Source organism: Canis lupus, chromosome 28 (genome assembly GCF_011100685.1).
Source record: "Canis lupus familiaris isolate Mischka breed German Shepherd chromosome 28, alternate assembly UU_Cfam_GSD_1.0, whole genome shotgun sequence".
Lineage (NCBI taxonomy): Eukaryota > Metazoa > Chordata > Mammalia > Carnivora > Canidae > Canis > Canis lupus.
The window spans coordinates 32,672,130-32,696,882 of NC_049249.1; the positions used below are offsets into that span (position 1 = coordinate 32,672,130).

The following is a 24,753-nucleotide window of genomic DNA, read 5'->3' on the forward strand; positions in this document are numbered from 1 at the left end:
GACTCCATCCCAGGACCCTGGGATCATGACCTGAACCAAGGGCAGATGCTCAACGGACTGAGCGACCCAGCTGCCCCCAAACTAGTGATATTTTAAAGCAAAAGTCATAATAAGAACCCGCAGGAGTTCGTTCAGTCCCATGTAATTAATTCTTGTTGATGTTGCTCTTTTGTTAGCAGTTTTATGAATTCAAGTTTTCCTTTAGAGTTCTGGAAATTCTCACCCAATTCAGTGGTATGATCTTTAAGTTATCAGAAGACTCCACTTATCAGAGTCTCTTCCATGTATCTTTTTGAAAATGGAGCACTTTTGCAAAAGCACCAGGATAAAACAAGAATAGTCCGTAAATGACAAAAGACTTAAAATGGCCATGGTTAAAGATCTGATGAGAGCTCATCACAATGCAATTGACAAGGAAATTTGATTATTTCTGTGACACACAACATTTTAAGTCAATAACTAGAATTATGACTGATGACATTATACCAGGACAGATTTCTAGGAATGCCATATAATTTCTAGAAAACTTATATTAGCAACATGTCCCGATCCTAATGTAACCTAAAAAGGTCAGACATCACTTCTCCTTTGACAATGCTTCCAGGTGATTGAACATGTCAAATAAACCTACCTAGTTTAATATCTTGCTTTTTGTAAAGAGTGAAAACAAATGCTTTTGAGTTTTTCCCAGAGCCCTTCAGAAAAGTCCAAGTTAGGCTAAGGTCAAAGACTTCCCCAGCAGGAGAATGAGGAAACTGGTTTAGTCCATCAAATATTCTGTTTTTTGGGGGGGCACTGTGCTGACAACATCATTGTAACTGTCTTTGGCTACTTCCTCCCCACCAAGGGTGGGGGGAACTGAGGGAGGACCGTTTGTGTCATCTCGTCTATAAAGCCCAGCTATCTTAAGCTCTTGGTGACCTTTGTCTCTGGGGAGGTGACATTTATGCTGAAACAAGGATTCAGTGTAGAGAGCACGATGGAGTCACTCATGTCAAGCGGTGAGGTAAGCAGCCAAGAGCATTGAGCCGAGAATAGATATTGCTGAAACTTGAGTGCGCTGGTGGTACAAGAACTGATCATCAGCAAGGCTCTGAGAGAACCTGGAAGAACCAGGAACTGATAATCACAAGAACCAGAAGAGGTCTGGAGGGACAAAATAAAAATGAAACTTTTTTCTTATTTATTTTTTCTTTTTTTAATATAATATTTGCAATATTTAAAAATATTTGCATTTGTTTTTATTGAAGTTTGATTTGCCAACATATAGTATAACCCCCAGAGCTCATCCCATCAAGTGGCCTCCTCAGTGCCCGTCACCCAGTTACCCCAACCCCTCCCCGCCCACCTCCCCTTCTGCAATAACCCTTTGTTTCCCAGAGTTAGGAGTCTCTTATGGTTTGTTTCCCTCTCTAATTTTTCCCACTCAGTTCCCCTCCTTTCCCTTATAGTCCCTTTCACTATTTCTTATATTCCTTGTATGAGTGAAACCATATTAGGATGAAACTTTTAACAGGGAGGACTTTTGCAGCCAACTGTCAGACTCTCCAGATACTGACTCCCCTACTTCTGACCACATCAGAAAGGGCGACTGCCCCCAAAGACTCTACCTGACTGATCTCTGAACATGGAGATCCCCACTGCTTGAACATGATAAGCAGGGAATGCCAGGAGCTCCCCCGAACCAGACCAAGTCTGCATGCCCAGGGCACGCTCATGGCCGCCTTAACCTCTACCCTTGTTGCTTTTGGCCTGATGTATGACTTGTATTCATTTTACGTGACATGTAGGAAGCCGAGTTCAAAGCATAGAGAAATGTCATTGAGTTTGGAATATTGCTTTATGAGTGAATACAGCTGACATCATGAAAAGACACAGCTTGTGTGTGCACCTCCCTAGCATGGCTCCCAACACCCTGGAATTCCAGCCACAGCGGCTACCAACTTGGTACTTGCCCTGGTGGCCAATGGAGTTCTCTTGGAAAATGAGAGAGGGAGGAGTCTCCTGCCCCTGGCTCCGACCTGTGCTAGGACAGCAGCTGTGGTTCTTGAGGGAGCAGACATAAGAATCCCACCCTCACCTCCTACCCTAGAGGAGGGAGCCAGAAAGAAAGCTGGCTGTGCGCTGGGAAGCCTTGGGCTGCGTGGACAAGTTCTGTGTCATTCCAACTGTGGCCAGATTGCCAAGGACAGAGTGCAGTTAATTAAGGGATCTTTCTGTGCTTCAGATGCAGGTAAGAAATGGACACATTCTGCTTCTCAAATGCCAAATGTGCTGTCCCAGGTGCTGTCTGCTGGATCTGCAACCTTGGGGCCAAGGCAGGCCTTAATGGGAACAGCAATAGCTGCCCTCAGAGACCCTAGATCACCTCCAGACACGCCCGAAGGAACCATGCACATGACAGCCGTGCATGCCCTGTGCCTGCACTTGGCTTCTTGGGAAGGTGTACGTCACCTGGCTAGACTGACGAGCAGGGCAGCAGAGAGACAAGGCCAGGAACCGGTGGGCTCTACCTTCCGAGGTAGAGGCTGCATACCTCAGTAAGACGTGGGAAGCTTGGAACCGACTTTCGGCCTTTAGGTCTGGGCAGCCTTCTCCTTGAGAAGCATTCTCTCACCCATCTGGGCTACAGACTGGTCCCAGCTCAGGAATAATTGCAACCAGGGTCCCAATCGCACCTGCTTCGCCGTATTCATGCCCTTTGCAGCAGGGTTTTGCAACCCTTCCTATCCAGAGCTGAGGCCCATATGCCCACCCCTGCATCTGGACTGGCCTCTGATCTTGCTTTGGCCCACACAATGTGACAAAGTGGTGATGTGCTACTTCTGAGTCTTGGCTCCGTGGGCCTTGCAAACATCCACTTATTCTCTCGAATCCTGTGGCCCCGTGAATGAGCCTTGGCTAGCCTGCTGCGGGAAGGAAACACATGGCTCAGTCACTCCCATGGACCTTGCTGATAGTTTGTCAACTCCCAGGAGAGTCATCTAACTGACCTGCAGGTGACTGCAGACCCATGAGGAACCCAACTGAACCCAACCTAAACTGCTAAGCCACAGAATCACAAGCTAAATTAATGACTGTTATTTTAAGCCAGTAAATTTAAGGGTGATTTGTTTGACAGCAGGCAGGGATGAGTGACACAGGCCCCGTGGTAGTGGGTGTAAAGGGGGGACCTGCATCCTGGGAAGGCCTGGGCCATGGGTGAGGGTGGCAGCTGAGAGCCAAGAGAGCCAAGAGCCAAGAGATGCCTGAAACCAGGAAGCCCCCGCTGTTAGGTCTCATCTTGAGGAGCCCTGGAGATCCAGGGGGCAGAGCAGAGCTGCAGGAGGAATAAGAACCAGGATGCTTGGTTGCCATGGGAATAAGTGAGATTTTAATATTGGTGAGAGGCAGCTTTAGGCATGTACTCTTTCCGGACGCTCTCTTCCCCCAGGAGGCTGGCCTTTGTCACCTCGGTGGGGAAGACTCCCCGTGATATAAAATCCTGATTCATTAGCATTAGGTCACCAGGGAATTCAGCCAAGTGGAGAAGATTCCGGTTGGTTAAGCCAGTGATGGACCGTTCTGCTTTCTTTGTGGGGAAGAATGGTTTCCGATTATTTGGATGTTGTATGAAACACTTTTTTGGCTCTTCTGACTTGAAAATTACTTTCATGTTCATCTCTTGTCTTTTCTCTGCCTTGCCTCTCTCCTCTTGCTTGGCGTCATCATAGAAATCAGCCTCATCGTCCTCGTCTTCCCCGGTCTTGTCTTTTGCCACTGGGCACAGGCCCCCTCTAGGTAGAAATGAAGAGCCCCGAAACCTCTCGATGTAGGGCAAGAGCTGCTTATTTCTTAGGGCTCGAGCAAGCTGCATCCGTTCTATGTGCTTCATGATGGTGAGCTTCTCACGTTGTGGCATTCTGAACTCCTCTGAGGGCACGATCACCTTTGCTGTCCATATTTTCTCTAGGGGCCTACAGGTGGCACAGGGAGGGGAATGCTGTGTTCTATATTCCATCACCCGCTTGTAGTTGGAAGACAGTGATTGGAGCTCCTTGAGCATTTTCCATTCTTCCTCTTGCTTGTAAGTCAGAAGTTTTCTTGCTGCTACCGTGTGAACACCACCCAGACGCTGACAACATGAAGGGGACTGTTAAAATCTCAACGGGACAGGAACAGAGGGCCATCCACAGAAAGAACTGCCTCATGGCCCCTCTCCCCCTGTGGCTGAGTGTTTGACCTCCTGTGCTGGGGGAAATGAGGTGGAGCTTTGGGGTCAGACAGACTGGGGTTCAAATCCTGTCTCTCCTTACCTACCGTGAACTTGAAAGAATTGCGCCGACTTACAGGGTGATGGCGAGACCTCCAGAAGACAGTACTTATGAAAGCAACTAGCATAAGGGAAAGGCTCCAGAAATAGCAGCTCCTGTCCCTTGTCAGCACTCCCAGTTTTATACCTGATTAAGACTTTGAAGCAAGGGAGTATTTGCTATGCAAGTGTGGGAGCCTCGAACGGACTCACCCAACTTGAGGCCACCGGGAGACTTGTATCTACATGGCTGGTGGGCTGTGAACCTCTGGCTCCACCCCCCAACCTACTGCCCAACTTCAAGGGGGGCTTCCCTGTGAATATGCTTTAGGACACTTACTAGGATCTCTTTTTCCAAGGGGGAGTATTTCCCGAGGGCAATGCGTGGATCTGATTTGTAGAATTTGGTCCATATCCTGAAAGGCAGAGAGGCAGGTAGAGTAAGACTCCAGAAAGGGCCTTCCTACTCTTAGTTTCGGGGTGGGAAACCTCAGGGCGACTCTGCATTAGTCAGGCTAGGACCACTGTGACTGGGGTGGGCTCCTCCCCTTGGCTTGTTCTGGGAGGGGTGGGAAGGAAAGAACCAGAAGCACAGGCTACACTCACTCCAGTGGTGAAGCAGAACACAGATTCCGTTGACAGCACAAGGAGTCTTTCTCCCAGAAGGAGTCGCTCGTGTTATATATCCTGACTGGCGTTCCATCCTTCCTCCACATTCCGTCTGCAACCTTCCTTTCTTGGGCTTTCTGTTTTCCCATCTTCTGACAGCCATTCTCCCATTCTCTGATCATACTCCAGAAGTCGGCTAGGAAGGGAGGTGTCAAGGCCTGGAGTTGCTTTCCAGGACAGGTTTATGGGAACCCAAAGGTCAGTCGCAAACTTTTCTTGCATCATAACTGGCTTACTTGGAGGCTATTGTGAGGTCAGAGTTTAGGCATCACATGATACTCTGGGATGAAATGGGACACCCACCACCATATTCCTGGGAGTACTGAAGTCCAGGGGAATACAGTGGGCAGAGCAGGTGGCTGGGGGAAACGGTCTGACCACATCGCTGCCACCTGTAAGCCCACAGAGACTGCTCAGTCCCTTCAGGATGAAAGCTCAGTCTCTCTCTGGTCTTTGCTTGCCTCTGCAATCTTAGTACCTCAGGCTCCATCAAGCTACTCTATCCATGGCCCTGGGAGCCAGTTTCTCGGCTGCTGTTCATGCTGTCCCCATGGGTCAGGTAGCTCTCCATCCCTTGGCAACTTGCTCATCTTTCAGGGCCTGGATCACCTGTGCCTCCCCCTGAAGATTTCCTTCCAGAATAAATCACCCCTTTGTGTTTTCATAGTCCTGGTGTCATGCTATAGAGCTTCGTCACAAATTGACTTGGTCGTCCAGTAAGTCTATCTCTCACTCTGCTCAAAAGGAAGTACCAGCAGCATCTTGTTCTTGTGTTGCTGTGGTTTAGCACAGGGCCCAGAGCGGAGAGCAGATGTTCGACTTGCTAATTCAATAAGCAATCATCCTGGGTCTCTGGCCAAAGGTGGGGTGAAGAGTGTTCTTGGTGGAAATGTACACTGGCACAACCCCTACAAAAAGTAGTTTGACAATACATACCAAACCTAACAAATGCATTTACCCTTGACCCAGAAGTTATGTGTGTAAAATAAAATATGCACAAGGTTAGTCAACACACAGCCTATTTGGGATGATAAACCTAATGACAAACTCAAATGTCCATTAATAGGGATTGGTTAGAGAGTTATGGCCAACCATGCAATGGAATACTATGCTGGAGTGCTAAGGATCAAGGAAGGGGGGGATCTTTATTTATATGGAGATATCTCCAAGAAATATGGTTAAATTTATGCAAAAAGCAAGATGCAAAAGAATATAAGTCATAGACTACATTTTAGAGTTGGAAAGGAACCAATAAGCATATACATTTGTATTTCCATAATGAAAATCCAGAACAATACACACCAAAAAACTAATAAAAATGGTTGCTGGAGGTAGGCACCTGGCAGATGAGGAAGTGGCGGAAATGAGACTTTTCATTGCAAACATGATTCTGTCTTGAATTTAGAACCATGATGAACATATTACACTTGGAAAAAGTTGAAAATGAAACAGCAACTCACGGAAGAGGACTGCCATGTTGTCTCCGTCAAGTATTGATCCTAAAACTTGCCTTTGACTCCACCAGGAATTTCACAGTGGGGATGCTTACGATGTGGTCCAGGGCTCATACCCATGTGAGCCATCTACAGCACAGCAATTCCCCCACTCACACAAGCAAGTTCAGTTACCTGGAACAGCTCCAAACCCAGGAATCCATGAGGAACACCTCTTAACAGTAAAGAAAATGCCTTCTGCTCTGTGTTCAGTGACTCGGCCATCTGTTCCACACTAGCTGCTAATGGAGTGACCTCGCACGAGCCACACAACACCTGGCACATTACATGCATTCAACAAATATTTGTGAAACAGCCAGTGAATGATCTATGATGGAATATTATGTACCTATCAAAAAGCATATCTTTGACAAATTTCCAATAATGTAGTGTAATGCAGCATTTTAAAAAGGCAGAATGCAGAACTTCTATAGAGGATGATCTGGATGCCGTATATAGACAAATATGTAAGAGAGGAAAAAGACCAGCAGGAAATACACAGCAACATCAGCACTGGTTACTCTGGGCTGTGGGCTGATAGGAGATACTCTGGGTCTGGCCGTCTACCAGCAGCCTGGTGGCCTCCAGATATTTAGATGGAGGAACTATGGTCCCATCCCAGAATGTATGGACAGGAAAGGGTGCCATGGTTAGGATCCAGCTTCTCCAGACATCAGGGAAAGGGGATGAGAAAGGGGGCACCCTGCTACTCTGCCTGGGAAGGTGTCACCATGGCCACAGACCTTGATACTGGCTTTGAGCTCACTTTCTTCTCTCCCTCTCTCATTGCCATTCCCAAGATTTTTTTTAAAAGACATTTCTCTCTAATCATTTTTACATCAGGTTTTATTGCTGTTCCCTGGTTTTGTGGTCATTTTTATTCACAGTCATCAATCTCATGGGCTGGCTTGTTTTCCATATTTCCTCTTGCTCTGCTTGTCGTTGTACTCCTCTGTTACTTTCATGTTCCTTTTATATCTCTGCCTTGTAGCATTTACCTTTTAGATACATTTCATCTATTTTTACCTACTGTATTAGGGTTGTTCAGAGAGAGAGACAGAGAGAAAGAGAGAGAGAGAAGAGACTTTAAGAAATTGGCTTACCTGATTATGGAGGCTGGAAGGTCCTAACTCTGTGGGGTGGGCTGGCAGGCTGGATATTCGGGGAAGAGCCATGTTGTAGGTCAGGCCTACCGCTGGAATTTCCTCTTGCTTGGGATATGTCAGTCTCTCTTCTGTTCAGGCCTTCAACTGATTGGATGAGGCCCACCCATATTATGAAGGGCCGTTTACTTCATCCAAAGTCCCCTGACCTAATGTTAATCTCATCCAGAAATATCCCCACAGAAATGTCCAGAATTATTCATTGGACCAAAATATAGCTGGGCACCATGGCCCAGCCAAGTTGGCACATAAAATTAACCATCAAACCTTATATTTAGTAGATTTTAAAAGATTAGTTTAATTTTTTTCTTTTAGTCTTTTAACAAAAGGTTTCCTGTTGTATCCCACTTTGGAACATTGTAGTAATAGATGCGTATAGTATGCATTCCCTTGCGTCTGCTTTTTTTCCCTCAACATTATGTTTTTCAGACTCTTACTGATATGCTTGACTTTGGCTCATTTCTCTTGTTGTTTAGCATGACTATGTTATGATTTATTAATCCATCTTCCGCTGCTTCGGATTTAGGGGGAACTCTTGTACATGTCTTGCACATGTCTTGGGTTAGGTGTGTGCTCTTCTGATGGGTGCAAAACCAGTCGCAGAAGTGCTGAGTTTGAGGGTATGGGTAGCTTCAATTTCCTGCAGAATTCTCAGCTCTATTCCACAGTTTCTACCAGTTCACAACCCCACCAGTAATTCCCCCTTGTCAATGCTGATGGGTATGTTGTGGTATCTCGCGGTGGCTTTAATTTGCATTTTTCTGAGTATAAATGAGTTTGAACGCTTTTTCTCTTGGCCATTGAGATTACCCTTTGTAAGATGTCTGTTCTAGTTGTCTGTCCATTTATTCTAACAAGCTTTTGTTTTCTTGTTGGTATGCGGCACTTCATGTATTCTTGATGGAAGCCCTTCACAGGTTCAATAGATGGCAAACACCGGCTCCTACTTAGTGTTCTCTCGGTCTTCTCCTTTCCTAAAGGTGTTTCTTATGCCAGCCGCACTCCAACTTAGCAATTTTTCCCTGATTGGTTAATGCTTCCCATGTCTTTTTAAAGAAATTATTTCCTACCCTAGGTAGAAACACTACTCTCCTAGATTATAATACATGTACATTTATAATGATATCGTTTAGCCTCTAAAACCTTGGGGTTTTCTTCTTTTGAAATATCACTTTCTACTCGCAGTTTTTCAGCTATAGTGCTCAGTTATTTCTCATCTTTTTTAAAGTGTATTCTCCAGCTTAATTGTATATGGCTAGCAAGAAGTGTGTGCACGTGTGCACGCTGCGCAAGGTCGCAAATCACACATAAAAATCTGGAGGAGGATCCTCCTCCCCACAGCCACCCCTGCACTCACTGCCTGGGCTCTGGCTCCCTCACGTGGATCTTGCAGCCCATTGCAAGATGTCTCCCTGAAGACCCATCAGCCATCACCCCCCCTCCAGAGTTCAGATTTTCTGTATAGATAGCCCCCTCTTTCATGGGAATGGTGCCCTTTTTAAATTTTGCATAGAATACAGTCCTTATATGAGAAGCTGTGTGCTTTAAACTCCGTTTCCTCTACAAAACCATTGGTTCTAGGCTCTGATCTCAGAGCCCTGGCAAGGTCTTCTAGACCAGTGCTTCTCCAAATTTTATGTGCAAATAAATCTCCTGGATATTGCCTTAAAATGCAAAGTCTTATTTGGTAGATCTGGGGTGGGGACTTAAAAATCTGCACTTCCAACAAGTTCCCAGGTGATGCCAATGCTGTTGGTCCAAGAGAAACCAAGTTGTGACTCAGTGTGGGGCCACGCAACATGGGGGTGCTACTCCAAGTGAGGTTCATGGACCGGCAGCAATGGTATCGCCTGGGAGCATGTTGGAAACGCAGAATTTCAGGCCCTGCTCCAGGCTTGCTGGATCCCAATCTGCAGTTCAACAAGTTCCCCAAGGGATTCACAAGCACAGGTAAGTGCAAAAGGCAGCTGGCTGGTGCGTGTGAGGAATCAGATGGTGTACAACCTGTACGCTGCTGCCAGGGAGGTCAGCCCAGCGGGCTTGTGGCCAGGACTCACACAGCTGTAGCCCACCCTGTTTCTCAAATCCAGCTTCCAGCTTCTCCAGGTTCCTTCTTCTGGAATAAAGATTGGGGAGGTGATGGCTCAAGCAGAGCCATCTAACAGTTACTCAGGCATAGGGTCAGCGTGGCCTTTTTTGTGGGGTCCACTTTGGAGCCTCTTTGTGGAGTCCACCCAGAATACGGAGCCTAAGGGTAAGGGGAGGCCTGTGTCACATTTAGACATCTGGGAAATGTTTTGGACACATGGAGGTGTCAGAAGCAGGGCTGCTGACTCTTTTCCTGTCTGAGGGGCAACAGATTATTATCTGGGGAAGTTCACGTCCCAGTGGGGTGATTTAATCAAACATGAGAATCTACACCAGGGTGATGGTATTCCTGCCTATGTCAGTCTTTTAGTTTTCTCCACCAGAATTTCTGCTGGGCTCTTTGCAGACCCACCTGTAGTTATATTATTAGGGTCTCACCTCTCCCATTAGGATGTTAGCTCCAAGAGCCTGAGAACTTTACTTAATGATTGCTATTTTCCAAGCTTCCAGCATGGTCCCTGACACATAGAAGGCACTCAATAAATATTTGTGGAATGAAAAAAACCCCAAAACTTAGCTAAAATGCAGTAGCATTTATACAGTGAACCAGAAACTCTGGGCCAGAGGTGCAAGATCTACTTCTGTTGACCAGGGAGGAAAGGGAGGGGGTGAAGAAAGTGAGCAAAAACAACCCTCAGCTCCTGAGAGCATGCCCTCTAGGGCTGGTTTCTGCTCCCATTGACTGGTTGAAGCACTTAGGTCAGACCCTGCCACTATGGGCAGGAAGTGGAGGGGTCTTCCCGAAGGCATAAGGGAAAGGCCAATCTCTTGGGCTCTTGCGAAGGGCTTTAACAGGAGAGGAAATTATTGCCACTCTCTGGGTCTCACTCTCTTGCATCTTAGCTCTTAGAAGGGTTAACCCTTCTTGCAGGTGCTCTGGTAGTGAGGGGAAGGTGGCTTCCACTACATGGAGGAGGCTAACAGCAAAGTCAAGAACCAAGAACCAAACTGAGAGCCACTGGGGTAGGTCACAGCCAGAGGTGAGCTGAATCTTGGGGTTCCATGCTCCTTATGGATTGTGTCTACTTCCTGAATGTTGAGCCCAGGTTTCAACTGCTCCAGTCTAGTCTTGGCCATACACTCACGCTTGTCCTGAGGGGAAGGACAGGGACAGGGAGAGTGGATAGTGCCTCTGAGGCCAGGACACTGGGGTCACAGCAGTTATGAGAACCCATTCCCAAAGGAAAGATGAGTACCAGGAAAGAAAGCTTGGATGAGGTCCATGTTGCCCAGCCCTCCAAGGCTGGGGAGTCTCACCCCTTCCCACCTTGAGGATGGGGCTTGATTTGACCACTTTATAGAGAAAGTGACATCTGTACTAACTCATGAAGGATAAATCAGGTGAACAGGAGGGATTTCCACACAGAGGAGACAGAGAAGGGGAGAGAGTGGGAGAGCCTGGTGAGTCCAGGGAACTGAAAGTACTCTGGGTTTGCAAGAACAGAGGGGGCGTGGGGACGTGATGATGAGTCAAGGGCTAGAAAAAGAGGCAGCAAAGATCAGGAGAGGCTGTTAGGTCACACTGAAGAGTTGGCACTTTTCCTACAGGAGAGACATGCCTCACAACGTCCTTTGAAGGAGGAGGCATATGCAACAGTTTTTTTTTTTTTTTTAAGTAAGCTCTACACCAATGCAGGGCTTGAACTCATGACCCTGAAATCAAGAGTCACATGTTCTACTGACTGAGCCAGGCAGGCATCCCAACAGTTTAATTTTTTTTAAAAATAAGTTTTTCAAGTAAATTTTACCTTCCATGAAATTCACCTGTTTTAGGCATAGAATTCAATGATTTGTAGTAACTTTACCGAGTTGTGCAACTGTCTCTACAATTCAGTTTGGAATACTTCCATCACCCTAAAAAGATCCCTTGTGCCCATTTACAATTAATCCCATGGCAGCTACTCATCTTTACATCTCCTTTCTGTCTCTACAGATTTGCCTTCAAATGTTTTTATTTTAAATCAACTCCTTCCTTTCTAGCTTTGAATGACCCTCTTTTCCTTGGCTCTCTGCTGCGAAGTGGAGTGGGTATTTTGTTGTCCCTCTGTCACAGCAGAGGCACTACTAGGTCCATGCTCATGAAATCTGCTCTCTTCCCATGAAGCCGGAAGCTTGTAGCTTCCTGAGCTTGTGGCTGAGTCCACTCGGCTTAATGGCTTCCCTGAAGAGTAAGGCTGGAGATCCGCTTAATTTTCCATAGACTAACACAGAAATGACTTTGCAGTTCTGATACTCCATCAGATTATGGAGGGAGGGTGTTAACTGTGGTTTCCCTTATCTCTAAATAACAACTCCCTGTATTAGTCTGGCATGAAGATGGCGCCAGGAAAACCCAAACATGATTCTGCTGGTCCCACTACAACTAGACAAGGCAGGAGACAGGGGATGGGCAACCTTCCTGTATTTGGAATGCTCCTTCCTGTCAGTCTTTGTGACATCTGAACACCCAAAAAAAAAGAAAAAAAAAATGGGAGAAAAGATAGTTCTCCCCAGAGCCATCTCAAGATAGTAGGGTTATGGTGTTACTTGCCCTCCCCTGATGGTGAAGATTAAGCAGGGTCCAGATCCCATCCTTGCCTTGTTGTGTCTCATGCCCCACTGGCATGTGAGTCAACGCTGCCCCCATAAGGGTTGCCATATGCCCCATCTAGGAAGTAAGCTACCAAAAAGAGAATGTGGGAAGAAGGGGATTAGCCATCTCTGGGAGGTACATCCCAGCTAGCTCACCAGATGGAGGGCTTACCCCATGGCTTATTCCACTTGTGGAGAGTTAAAGAGAAAGAGCTAAAGGGGAGTCACTCAAGGTCATGTGGTCTGGTGGAAGAGCAATGTGGAGCTACAAATACAGAGGCAAGAACTTGGCACCTTCAGGATTGGGATGAGGCTAGCATTTGGTGTGTGGACAAACTTTTCGCTTTCTTTCATCTACAGAAGCACCTTACGGCATGAACTAACCGTTAAACATTTGTTCTGCATGCTTAGCAAGTATTGACATTACTGGCAAAACCTGCCAGCATAGAAGCTTGTTTTTAAGCGATTAGAGTAGGATGTTTTAGTCGACTCAAGTGTAGGGAGAACTCTGTAAGGAAGACCACTTTTCATATATTCATACATACATTCACATGTGCATGCCCGCATTTATTCGAGTGTGCCATGACCTCAACTCTTTGTTAGATGTTGGGGTTACAGAGATGAACAGACAAGGGTCCCTGTCTTGTGGGGGATCTCATGAAGTGGGGTGAGACAGGCATACAGAAAGTCAGTGTACAATATAATGCATGTTGTAACAAGTGCAAGAAAAGGGACACTTTTGGCAATGCTGGGCAGAGACTCTTAACAGCCAGGGGCTCTGAGAACTTCCCATGGGCAAAACAATGGATGTTGAGAATGTGAGGAAAGAATGTACAGGTTTATCCACCTCCTTGATTTTCTGTTAACTTTTGGCATGGAATAGATTCCACAAATAGCTGTGGGCCTGGGAGCTTTAGAGGAGGTGAGTGAAGAAAAGCAGGTTGAAGGCATTTTCCAAGTGGGATGCCTCTCTGCTTGGCTGCCAAGGCATTTGCAAGGTAGAGTTGATCACACACCTGCCCCTTCCTCAGGGGAACACAGACAGGCACGAGATTTGCCAACAGGAGGAAGAGCGTAAAGTCTGCCATTGACCTGTGAAAGTTTCCTTCAAAGAGACATTTGAAAATTGGTTTTGGCTTAAGGTAAGGTCAAGGGTCCAGTGGACCTGGGATATTAGACAATGAAGGTGGGACAAGCTATCAGCTCATCTCAAAGCAAACATCTCTATCATCTCGTTCTGGCTTTGCTCTGTGTTCTTTGTCCGTGGGGCTCAAGATGATGGGTGGTATTTAAAATGGGTCCTTCATGTGGACATCACTCAGATGGTATCTTTCAAGGCAGCACAGAAACAATGTGATATGTGTAGAGACATGACAAATGAAACAGGTTTTTGCACACACATTAGGCACATAATTTATGTGAATTCAGATTTTGACACTCAGTGAAGAGTTATCTTAATTGTCATTTAATAGTCATTTAAGTAGCACAAGAGACTCTGCCTGGGTCTATCTTTTTTTTTTTTTTTAAGATTTTATTGATTTATTTGAAAGAGAGAGAAAGAGTGAGAGAGCAAGAGAGAGAGCATAAATGGGGGGAGGGTCAGAGGAAGAAGGAGAAGCAGACACCCCACTACACAGGGAGCCTGATGCAGGGCTCTATCCAAGGACCCTAAGATCATAATCTGAGCCAAAGGCAGATGCTTCACCGACTGAACTACCCAGGAACCCCCTTCCCCTGCCACCTTTTACTCTTGTTTTGATCTATGATCCACCTCAAGTTAATTTTGGATGTGATAGGTAAGAGCTGAGGTGTTTTTGTTTTTATTTCTGTTTTTCGCACTTTGATGTCCAGTTGTTTTAGCACCAGGTTTTGAAAAGACTGTCTTTTTCCCAGTGAATTATCTTGGCACCTTTGTCTGAAGTCCAATAGCTATATGTGCGTGAATCTACTTGGGGACCCTGCTCTAGTCCATTGATCTATATATCTCATTTATGTCCACTGTCGTGACTATGTGGCTCTATATTAAGTCTTGAAATCAGATAGTGTAACTTCTCCAATTTTGTTCTCTTTCCAAAATGCGTTGGCGATTCTAGGTCCTTTGCTTTTACATATTCACTTCAAGATCAAATTGTCAATTTTACAAAAAGCCCACAAGGATTATTTTTTAATGCTTTGCATTGAAACTATAGATCACTTTTGGCAGGAATTGATATCTTAATAATCTTGAGTTGTCTACTTGTTGAACATGGTATATCTCTCTGTTTATTTAGGTGATCTTTAATCTCGGCAATATTTTATAGTTTTTAATGTGTGGTTCTTGTATATGTCTTGTTAAATTTACCCATGAGAATGGTATAGGCTCTCTATGGTATTTTAACAGTAATTGTGTTTCATTTTCCAATTATCATTAGTAGTAAATAGATATACAATTGAATTTTTTACATTTTCCCATATTTCTTATAACCTTTTTAAGATTACTTATTAATTTTATGAGGCTTTTCCCCCACCATTTACAAAAGCATTTTTATTTTGAAATAATTTGAGGCCAAGAGAAAAAACTGCAAAAATAGTACAGAAAATTCCCATATGCCTTTGACCCCACATCCCCTAATGTTAACATCTTACATAACCATAGTAAGATCAAAATCAGGAAAGTAACACTGGTAATCATGCTATTAAATAATCTCCGGAACTTCTTTTGGTCACTGATCCTGCCACTGATATTTCTAGCCCAACCCAGGATCCCACCTCACATTTAGTTATATCTCTTTAGTAGCCTTACAAGCTTTTAAAAAAGATTTCATAAGATTCCCTTAAATGATCATGTCATCTAAAAACATAGTTTCCATTTTTCCTTCCCAATCCACATGCTTTTTATTTCTTTTTCTTACCTTACTGCACAGGCTAGCACCTCCGATAAAATGTTGACTAGCAGCAGTGAGAGCAAAAATGCTTGTTTTATTCCCCATGTCAGAGGCAAAAAGCATTTAGTGTTTTGCTTCTATTAACTTGAAGTTCCTTTTATGCTAAATAGGTATTGAATTTTGACAAGTGTTTTTTCTGTCTATTGAAATGATCTAAAATTTTCTGTACTTTATTAACATGACGAATTACATTGGATGATTTTCAAATGTTAGATCAACCTTCCATATCTGGAACAATCTGCATTTGGTCATGATGCATTATCCTTTTTTTTTTTTTTTTTTTTTACTGATTTCAATATTTGTTTTATACTAGTTATCTCTAGATATTTTTGCTTTTCTTTTGTCTCAGTCTTAAGCAAAACAAAACAAAAACAAAAAATCTTGCTTATTTTATCTCTCCACCTGTTAGAGGAGGTAAGTTCCAAGGGATAGGAGCCTTTTCTTTGTCATGCAAGGTTGTGAAACTCAAAGTAGACAACACACTGGTGTCGATCAATGTATGAATACCACAATTTCTGATGGGTTGACACCTCTAAAGTGCAAATCATTCTCCAAATTTTTAAAAATAATGATAAACTAGGAGGTGCCTGGGTGGCTCAGTCAGTTAAGCATCTGCTTTTGGCTCAGGTCATGATTTCAAGGTCCTGGGATTGATTCTCAAATCTGGCTCCTTGCTCCCTTAAGGAAGTTTGTATTTACAGTTTATTTTTTTGCAAGTTCTTCCAAGAATTATGTACTTATCTGAGTGATGACCTAATGTAGCAATTATTGGGAGAAAATATTCAACTATCTTAAAAGATAAAGACACAGAAAAGAATGTTTGCTCTCCGTATGCCAAGAAATATATATAGGTAGTGTTCTCCAAATTTTCAGAATTTGTACAAATTTTTGTTTTGTGAAGTTTAGCAAATTCCTTCCCAGATATTGAAAAGATCAGTTGTAGTTTTAAGGATATTGATTTTAGGCAAATTAAAGCAATACAAGTTTTTTAGGTACATGGCAAAACTAAACAGCAGCTTTTATGTGACTTTATCTTTTTCAGTTAGACTCAAAATATTTAATATATAAGCTTTTGTTCAGGTTCTCACGTGCAGAGAAGTAGCACTAACCATTGCACTTTCATGGCTCCTAGGTGCCATTATGGTGCCATTGACAAAGATTAAGAAGCCTATTCCTTCCACAAGGTCAGTTGATCGGATTCTGCAATACTTCAGAAAGACTTTTACAGCTCCAAGTAGTCTTTTCATTCTTGATTTTTGAATAAAACTTAAAACACCAATATTGTAAAGTGATACAGAGCATGTTTGCCAAATCGGAGTGGAGTCAGAGAAGATAGAATTCAGTTTGAGGGTGAGCCAATGTGAATTGCCACAAAAACACTTGAGATATAGATTTTTCTCCTAATCTACCATGACTTGATACATTATGCTTCAGAAAAGCACTCTTCTAATTCTTAAAAGCTATACATATTTCTCTCTAATGTCTAATTGAAATATAGTAAGTATTCCAGGAAGTGAGAATAAAAAAATGCCTGTTTTACAGACCTCATACAAAGACACAAACAAACCAGCTTTAAAAATAAATAAATAAAGGTGATTAACTCTAAGTGCAAATAAAAAAGCAAATATTTTAGTTCCTTAACTAGGTGCTGTGCTTGCCAGCAGCAAAAAACTCCATGTTGATGATGTGACCGAGACCCCTAAGTCAGCTCAGAGCCTTTATCACACCAGCAGTGATCTATTCAAATGACACACACAGCCAGGAAGAAGGAAGAGAAAGAGCCTACCCAGGCATTTTTGTTTTGAGAATAAATACATCAAGTCTCAGTGCAGGAGTTTGTCCTGGTCTCAGCTCTACCATTCTGATCTGTGGAAGCTTAGCCAAGGTCAAAGGGAGAAGGTAGCTAAGATGCAACAGGAAATAACGTTGGGGGGACTGTACTGGAATCAAATTATAGGGGAGATAGACTGCCTCCAAAAAGAACAACTCCCACAACTCCCTCACACAGAACTTGCAAATAAGAGAGATTTTGCATTTACAAGGCCTCTGCTTCCAGGAGGTCCCCTGTGTGAATCTCCATAAGAAGATTGTCCGGAAGGACCTGCAGAACTGCCTCTCCCCAGGGAACCTCCAGGTCACTGCAGAGCCTAGAGCTGGGGGTGGAGCCAGGGCTTCCCCCCACCCACCCACCCACCCACCCAGTAGGACCCTCTGCTGCCAGGGCAGGGGTCCCTCTGGGCACTCCTCATTCGCCTTCAGGAGGCCCATTGCCTGAAGTTATGCAGACAAAGAGGCCAGTGTACTGAAGGAAAGTTTCAATGATTTGCCCAAGGTCACACTATTTAAAATTAGAAAAAAACAAAACCACCAATCTCAATATAATCTGAGGTTAGATTCCCCAGGAAATGGTGTGGAGACTGAATGATGCAAATCAGTCTGATAAGGAGATTGAAACGGAATATGGGTCTGGGGAAGTTCACACAGGAAAACATTGAGAGGCCAGGGTTCAGCAGCGACCACTGACTGTCGCTACCCTCAATCTACAGGTTTGGTCTGCAATAACGAATGCCACCAAAATTAACAATAAAAACGGATACTTATTGAACAAATAGCAGTCTAAAAACTATCGTTGCCTTATACGTATATTTAAATATTTAAATATACATATATATTTAAACCATATTAATAAAAGTTCCAAAAGGCATCTGTTTCAAAACATATCAGATGAACAGCTCTAGTAATCTGTTGTGATGGGCAAGTGATGTTTGGCATATGGAAGCCCTAGTGCTGGGCATATCATGGGGTGCTGATCAGACTTAGTGCTGTGTTTATGTTTTATGTTGGGGAGTCTGGGCTCAGAAAGGGGTTGAGGCCCCACATAGTTATGAGGGCACTCAGGGGGCTCACTGGCCACAGGAAGAAAGACCATGGGTACTGACTGAATACCAGCCCCACTGGCAGGTCTCAATCCAGAATCACTTTCAGTGTTTCAGGAAACTCCACCAGGTTTTGAGGAGGAATCTCCCACATGTTGCATAAAATGCAGGGGGTACCCCTTCCCAGCAACTATCTCTCGCTACCTGGAAATGTGATGTGTTCTCTGTCAGGAAGCACCCCTGCGTGCTTTTCTTGGGTTTGCAAATGTTTGTACGAAATCCCATCCCTTCCTACAAATTAAGGAGGAGCTTAAGTGTTGTTTTTGAGAACTTCGTCTGTTTTTCCTGTCTTGAGTGGATAGAGAGCTGGTCTCTCTCTGAACTTCCCCTGTAGACCCCTTGCCCCACTTAGGACTCACCTGGGGAAGAGTTGCGTTCTTTGGAAAAGGCTGAACCTAATTGAGCATGCATAAAAAGATCTTGTGAGTTATGGTATGCAAACATGAAACCATCTTATCTTAAAACCCTAGTTGGCAAAACATTTCCTACAGGTACTAGAGCTCCATGGGGTATGGAGGAGGTATGGGGGAGGAAGTTACAGTATATCTTATTTGGGATCTAACCCCAAGGAGAGTGAGTGTATTTTCATGATCTTTCAACTATGTACCTTGGAACAGAGTCCTGGGAACAAATATGAGTGACCATTGCTGAGAAACTCAAAGTGGCAGGCTAAGCCTAACTTGATTGTGCAATGCTTTGCCTCTTGTTTGTGCTAGAGACCACTGATTCTATTAAAGGGAAATCAATCGCAATACTTTTAATAGTAGTGTTTAAAACAAAAACAGCAATCTGTGGAAACTTCCAGTGCCTGCTGGGTTCACCATCCCCTCCTTGTCTGTATCTTCCAGCCTCTCAGTCACAAACAAGGCTTGTGGTTCTGGTAGCTATGTGACCTCAGCCACAACCACCCACTATGGTCCCCCTGAGGCAGCGTCCGCCACAACCACCACCCTCGTCTCAGCTCTAGCTCCTCGGTCAGTGGTGGTCCCCTCTGCAAGAGTCACTGTTATGTTCGGTGTCTTTGCTGTCCTGCATCCAAACTGCAGCCACTGTGGGTAGATAATGGAGGCATCCGGCATTCCTTCGATAGGTCTGATGTGGCATCAAGAAGTGGACACGATTGTCCAAGGAAGCCCGCTAGTTATGAAGCTTGAAGGAGGGGGAGAAGAGAGGAGAGCATTAAGAGCAGTGATGTCAAGAGACACATGTTGATGCTGAAGCAGTTGAGTGCATCAGTGACCCGAATAATCCCAAGGAGGCCAGACATGCCTCTGGAGGAGGGGTGAGGGGACCAGGTGTCAGAAGTGGGGAAGAAAGGTCAGAACACAGTGGTGAGAATGAGCATGACTTAGAGTTCTCCCTCTTGCCTTTGATGGCTTTCACTCTGGAACTGAGGATTTGGAGTTTGCAATTCCATGTGCTGATTTTGCTGATGGAAAGATTCCAGCCTTGCCTATGATGGCTGAGCATCCAGTTAACACCATAGGTTACCGGCTGACTTGTGTTTCCCCCAAATTCACACAATGAAGTTCCAATCCCTAGTACCTCAGAAAGTGACCTTATTTGAGATAGGACCTTTATAGAGGTGGTTGAGTTAAAATGAGATTATGAAGATGGGTCCTAATCCAATATAGTGTCCTTATGAAATGGGGAAATTTGGAGACCGCATAGACGGCAAACACTAAGTAAGGATAAAGGCAGACATTTGGGGTTTTACTTCTACACACCGAGAAGCAAGAAAGATTGCCAGCAAACCACCAAAATCTGGGAGAGAGGCATGGAATAGATTCTTCCTGAAGGTCTTCAGAAAAAATCGACCCCAACAACTTCATCTCAGACATCTAGCCTATAGAACTATGAAACAATAAATTTCTATTGTTTATACCACGCAGTTATAGCAGCCCTAACAAACTAACACATCATCAAAATTCTTTGAGAAGGACGTACCCAGGTAAAACCCACATTCTTAAAGGAAACCTCTGGGGTGTCTGGGTGGCTCAGTCGGTTAGGTGTCTGCTTTCGGCTCAGGTCATGATCTCAGGGTCCTGAGATTGAGCCCCAAGTCAGACACCCTGCTCAACAGGGAGTCTGCTTCTCCTTCTCCCTCTGCCCCTCCCCCTGGCTCATGCTCTCGCTCACTCTTTTTGTCTCTCAATAAATAACTTAAAAAATAAAAAATTAAAATTAAAAAAAATAAGCCTTATCTATAAATATATATGTCCCTTTGAATTACTAGGTTTGTTTCCTTTGGATAAATATCTAGTCATGCAATTACTGGATCATAGGGTAGCTCTATTTTTACCTTTTTGAGGAACCTCCATACTTCAGCAATGTCCACACTAGCCAAACTATGAAAAGATCCCAAATGTCCATCGACAGATAAATAGATATATATACAATTGAAAATTACTCAGCCATCAAAAAGAATGAAATCTTGCCATTTGCTATGATACGGATGAAACTAGAGGATATTATGCTAAGTGAAATAAGTCGGTCAGAGAAAGACACCATATGATTTCACTCCTATGTGGAACTTAAGAAACAAAACAGAGGAACATAGGAGAAGGGAAGGAAAAATAAAATAAGATGAAAATTGATGGGGAGACAAACCATAAAAGACTCTTAACTATAGGAAACAAACAGGGTTGCTGGAGGGGAGGTGAGCGGGGCATGGGGTAACTGGGTGACAGGCATTAAGGAGGGCATGTGATGTGATGAGAACTGGGTGTTATATGCAACTGATGAATCACTAAATTCTACCTCTGAAACTAATTTAAAAAAAATAATAAATTAAGCTTTAACTGAATATTACTGGTCCAAGCACCAGGGGAGACAGGGACAAAAGGGCAGTCCATACATGTGGACAACATACAGCGTCCACCTCCTAGTGGGCCTCGAGGGTTTGGTGGCAGGTACATAAAACACAGCACGGTGTGGGGTGTAGGAAGCACTCGACACACGTCAGCTGTTACAGGCGAGCCCCTCAGAGACCCAGGCCTCATCAGGCTACCTGAGACCCAGGAGCCAAGAGGCTGGCCAGTCCCTGCAGAATTTCATCCATGACCTCTGCCTCTCCCTTGGTCTAACTTCCTGAAAGTACAGTAAAGTTTGCAAGGTGCTCACAAACTCAATGAGATAAATGAAGCTTTGATCTGAAATAGGAACCAGTGAACTAATGTTTTCTTTTGAACACCTATGAAAAACAGGAAGTCTCTATTTTTTAAAATGTCCACATAACGCAACCTGGCTGCGTTTTATTTCAATAAAGGAAACTATTGCTTCTGTACATGGTGAACACATCAGAATAGGAGCTTCTGCTAATTTTTACCACTTTTCAGGAGCAGCTTCTCCCCCAGTGACCCTTCTCCCTTCCCCACATCAGTGCAATTCCTCGCTCCTTGGAGCTGCAGGTCCCAGCAAAGACCGTTGGAGAAGAATTGCAAGGCCCAGGGAAAGGCCAGAGTGAGAGGGGGTGGGGGGGTGCGTTGCTCAGCGTCCAGTACAGGGTAGGGAATGGGGCAGGGGTGATCTGGACACAGCTTGCTGATCTGAGACAAACAGCCTTATGCTTCCAATGCTTTAAAATGCATCTAGTTTAGCCAAATATTGGAAATAATGTCAGTTGTCAACCATAAAAGAGAAGTAAAATTAAACTATAGGTTATTCTCTGTGTGAAATATTACATAGCTATTCAGAATCATGTTTTCAGAGAACATTTAAACTAGACATTTCTCCTGATATAATGGGAGGATCTTTTTTAAAACCGTACCACCATATACAAGAAGTAAACCCAAAACTGGCAATGAGGGGATGCCGGGGTGGCTCAGCGGTGGAGCCTCTGCCTTCAGCTGAGGTTGTGATCTCGCAGTCCCAGGATCAAGTCCCACATCGGGCTCCCCACAGGGAGCCTGCCTCTCTCTCTGTGTCTCTCATGAATAAATAAAATCTTAAAAAAAAAAAAAAAACTGGCAATGAGAGAAATAAAAACAATACAACAAAAAGCTTTTTACATGCCCTAAAAAGCTTTAGGAGGAATATTCTAACACACTGACGATGTGTAGCTCAGTGTGGTGATTTTATTTTCTTCTGCAAACATTCATGTGCTTTACATGCTTCGCCTTTAGAGAACATGCATTACCTTCATCATGCTAACAAATGAAAGTTATAACATACACATTAGCTTTTGATTGAATTCAACCCTGCTTAGTAGCTTAGTTCCTGCAAGTGTGTTCTTGCGTAGCCTTACGCAGATTAATGAAAAAGACAAGGTCTGGGGTCAGTGCTGGAGAGGTTCTCCACTGTCGTTTACTTGGACTGCCTGCCTCCCCTCCCCAGTCAGGCAGGTCCAACATTATTATCCCTGTTCTACAAAAGGCGCAAATAATACATGAGATTAAGTCACCTGCCCAAAGTCAGGTAGGTCATTAGTAGCAGAAGAAGAGATTAGAAATCAGATATTCTTATTATGAGAATACTACTTGGTCATCAACTTATTAAAGCTAAAATTTATGGGGCACCTGGGTGGCTCCGTTGGTTGCACATCCAAATCTTGATTTTGGCTCAGGTATTCATCTCCAGGTCGTGAGATGGAGTCCCTTGTGGGGCCTCTGAGCTGAGCGGGGATCCTGCTTCTTTCCTTCTCATCCTCTCCCCACCCCCCACTGGCGCAAACTGAAGTGAGCATGCACTCATCTCTCTTCTCTCTCTCTCAAATAAATAAATAAATCTTTTTTTTAAGCTAAAATTTATATTCTCCCTGGGAAATGCAATATCTAAAAGGAGACAATTGGAAATCTTTCATCATGCCATTAAAATTAGCATTTACATATATATCCTATTGTTGCAAATATTGCAAAGAACATCTGCCCTTTCAGATGGTGGAGGCTTCCTGGGGCTTCAGTCCTCTTTGCCCCATCTCATGTCCTGATCCGTGAGACCAGGATGGTTCAGCAGCGTCCTAGGCACCAACCCACCTGGTCCCATGAGTGCCTTCAGAACACTGGCACCATAATGGTCCAGAATCAATCTTCCTAGATACATGGTCTCTCCTGACATTGAGAAGGCTAATCAACCACCTCATCAAGCTGTCTCTGCTTAAGCAGGCCTCCTCTGAGCATCCTGCTTTCAGTGACTCCCTCCTCCCCAACACTGCCTCCCATGCCCTCCATGCTCCCACTGTTCCCCAAAGGACTTACCCAATGGCACACTGTGTCTTACTTGGTCTGTATCATCCATCTTGCCCTAGAACCTGGGGCTCACAGCACAGAGGGTGTCATCTGTTTTGTTGACTGATGGGCTCTGGTTGTAGCTCAGTAGGTAAGTGTTCAGTAGGTATTTATTGGAAGGAATATGGAAAGAGGCAAAGAAAAGAAGGAGAAAGGGAGGGGATAAGAAGGGAGAGGGAGGAAGAGGGAAAGAGGGGAAGTGGAGCAGGATCTTCCCTGTTTCCACAGCCATAAATGGTAGTATGCCTCCCTGCTCATTTAAAGATAGCCGCCCTCCTAGAGCTACTTCCAGACACTGGGGACCCTTCCCAGGGCACCCTGAAGGTGTGTCCTCCCTGCACTTCACTCAGCCAGTGCTCTTCCAGGTTCATTAAGTTCTGAGAAACCAGGCTTATCCAGCATGCAACAGCACAGTGGCTGTGTGAGTATTCAGATCGACAGGCAGATGGCCACTGAGGCCCCTGAGAGTCTCTGAATGGAGCGCTGCATGCTCTCCACCACAGCTTGGTTGGAACCACATCTTAAGTGATCAGAAGACTCATTACCTTATGTGAATACACAACATGGTAGAGTGCCACCTCTGATCAACTTTTAAAAAATTTCCCCAGCTTTGAGGTATAAATGACTTATAACAGTGTGTAAGCATAAGGTGCACAATGTGATGATTTGATATATATGTGTATTATGAAATAATTACCACAATATATTAGTTAACATGCACATCATCTTGCATAACTATCTTTTGTGTGTCTGTGTGTGGTGAGAACATTTAAGATCTATTCTCTTAGCAGCTCACAAGTATACAGTGTGTACTCTGAACTATAGTCACCATGCTGTACACTAAATCCTCAGAACTACATCTTCCTACAAGCAAAAGTTTGTCCTAATAAACTGCTTGCTTTGTCCAATTTATCTAAAATTCTGTAATCATGGTTGAAATGTCAAAGACTCTGGTCAGTTTGTTATTTGTAAACTCAGCCTCTCAACACTTATTGTAATACAAAGAGCTCAAACCTCTTCCACTCATATCATTTCGAGTAGTTTCATATCAACTCCATGGGTAGGGAGGGGCCATAGTTCTTAATAATAATGATTAGAAACAACAGCTACCATTTGTGTTCCAGACATTCTACTGGTGTTCCTCATATATATTCCTGATTATCTACAATGACCCTGTGAGACAGATGTCATTATTCCTCTATGAGAGAACAGAGGTACCAAGAGCTGAATAGTAGCTGCCTGGAGGGCTGTAATCATACCTAAACTCTGGCACCGAAGGCTTCATTTCACCAGCGTGATGGTTTCCAGGTGGAAGATCCACCTATTTCACTAT

General features: G+C 44.2%; 2 protein-coding genes across 2 annotated transcripts in view; one reads left to right on the plus strand and one right to left on the minus strand.

Annotated features, from left to right (window-relative positions):
• Positions 1–3,350: 3,350 nt before the first annotated feature.
• On the minus strand, positions 3,351–5,250 carry C28H10orf120 (chromosome 28 C10orf120 homolog). Its single transcript, XM_038579002.1, has 3 exons — positions 4,898–5,250; positions 4,632–4,707; positions 3,351–4,114 (listed from the first exon to the last, which is right to left on the minus strand). Exons 1-3 carry the CDS (start codon positions 5,080–5,082, stop codon positions 3,374–3,376), a joined length of 1,002 nt encoding a protein of 333 aa, XP_038434930.1. The 5' UTR covers positions 5,083–5,250; the 3' UTR covers positions 3,351–3,373.
• A 4,165-nt stretch (positions 5,251–9,415) lies between these two features.
• LOC486923 (deleted in malignant brain tumors 1 protein-like) overlaps positions 9,416–24,753 on the plus strand; it is a 123,015-nt gene continuing 107,677 nt past the window's right edge. The window contains 1 exon segment of the mRNA XM_038577983.1: positions 9,416–9,566. Within this exon segment, the coding sequence (XP_038433911.1) occupies positions 9,416–9,566 (151 nt within the window).

Excerpts from the sequence above, each read along its gene's own strand:
- C28H10orf120 (XM_038579002.1), bottom strand. The coding sequence starts at position 5,082 with ATGATCAGAGAATGGGAGAATGGCTGTCAGAAGATGGGAAAACAGAAA. Across the intron at positions 4,708-4,897 it reads TGTTCTGCTTCACCACTGGA|GATATGGACCAAATTCTACA; the intron begins GTGAGTGTAGCC and ends TCTGCCTTTCAG. Across the intron at positions 4,115-4,631 it reads CCTTGGAAAAAGAGATCCTA|CGTCTGGGTGGTGTTCACAC; the intron begins GTAAGTGTCCTA and ends TCATGTTGTCAG.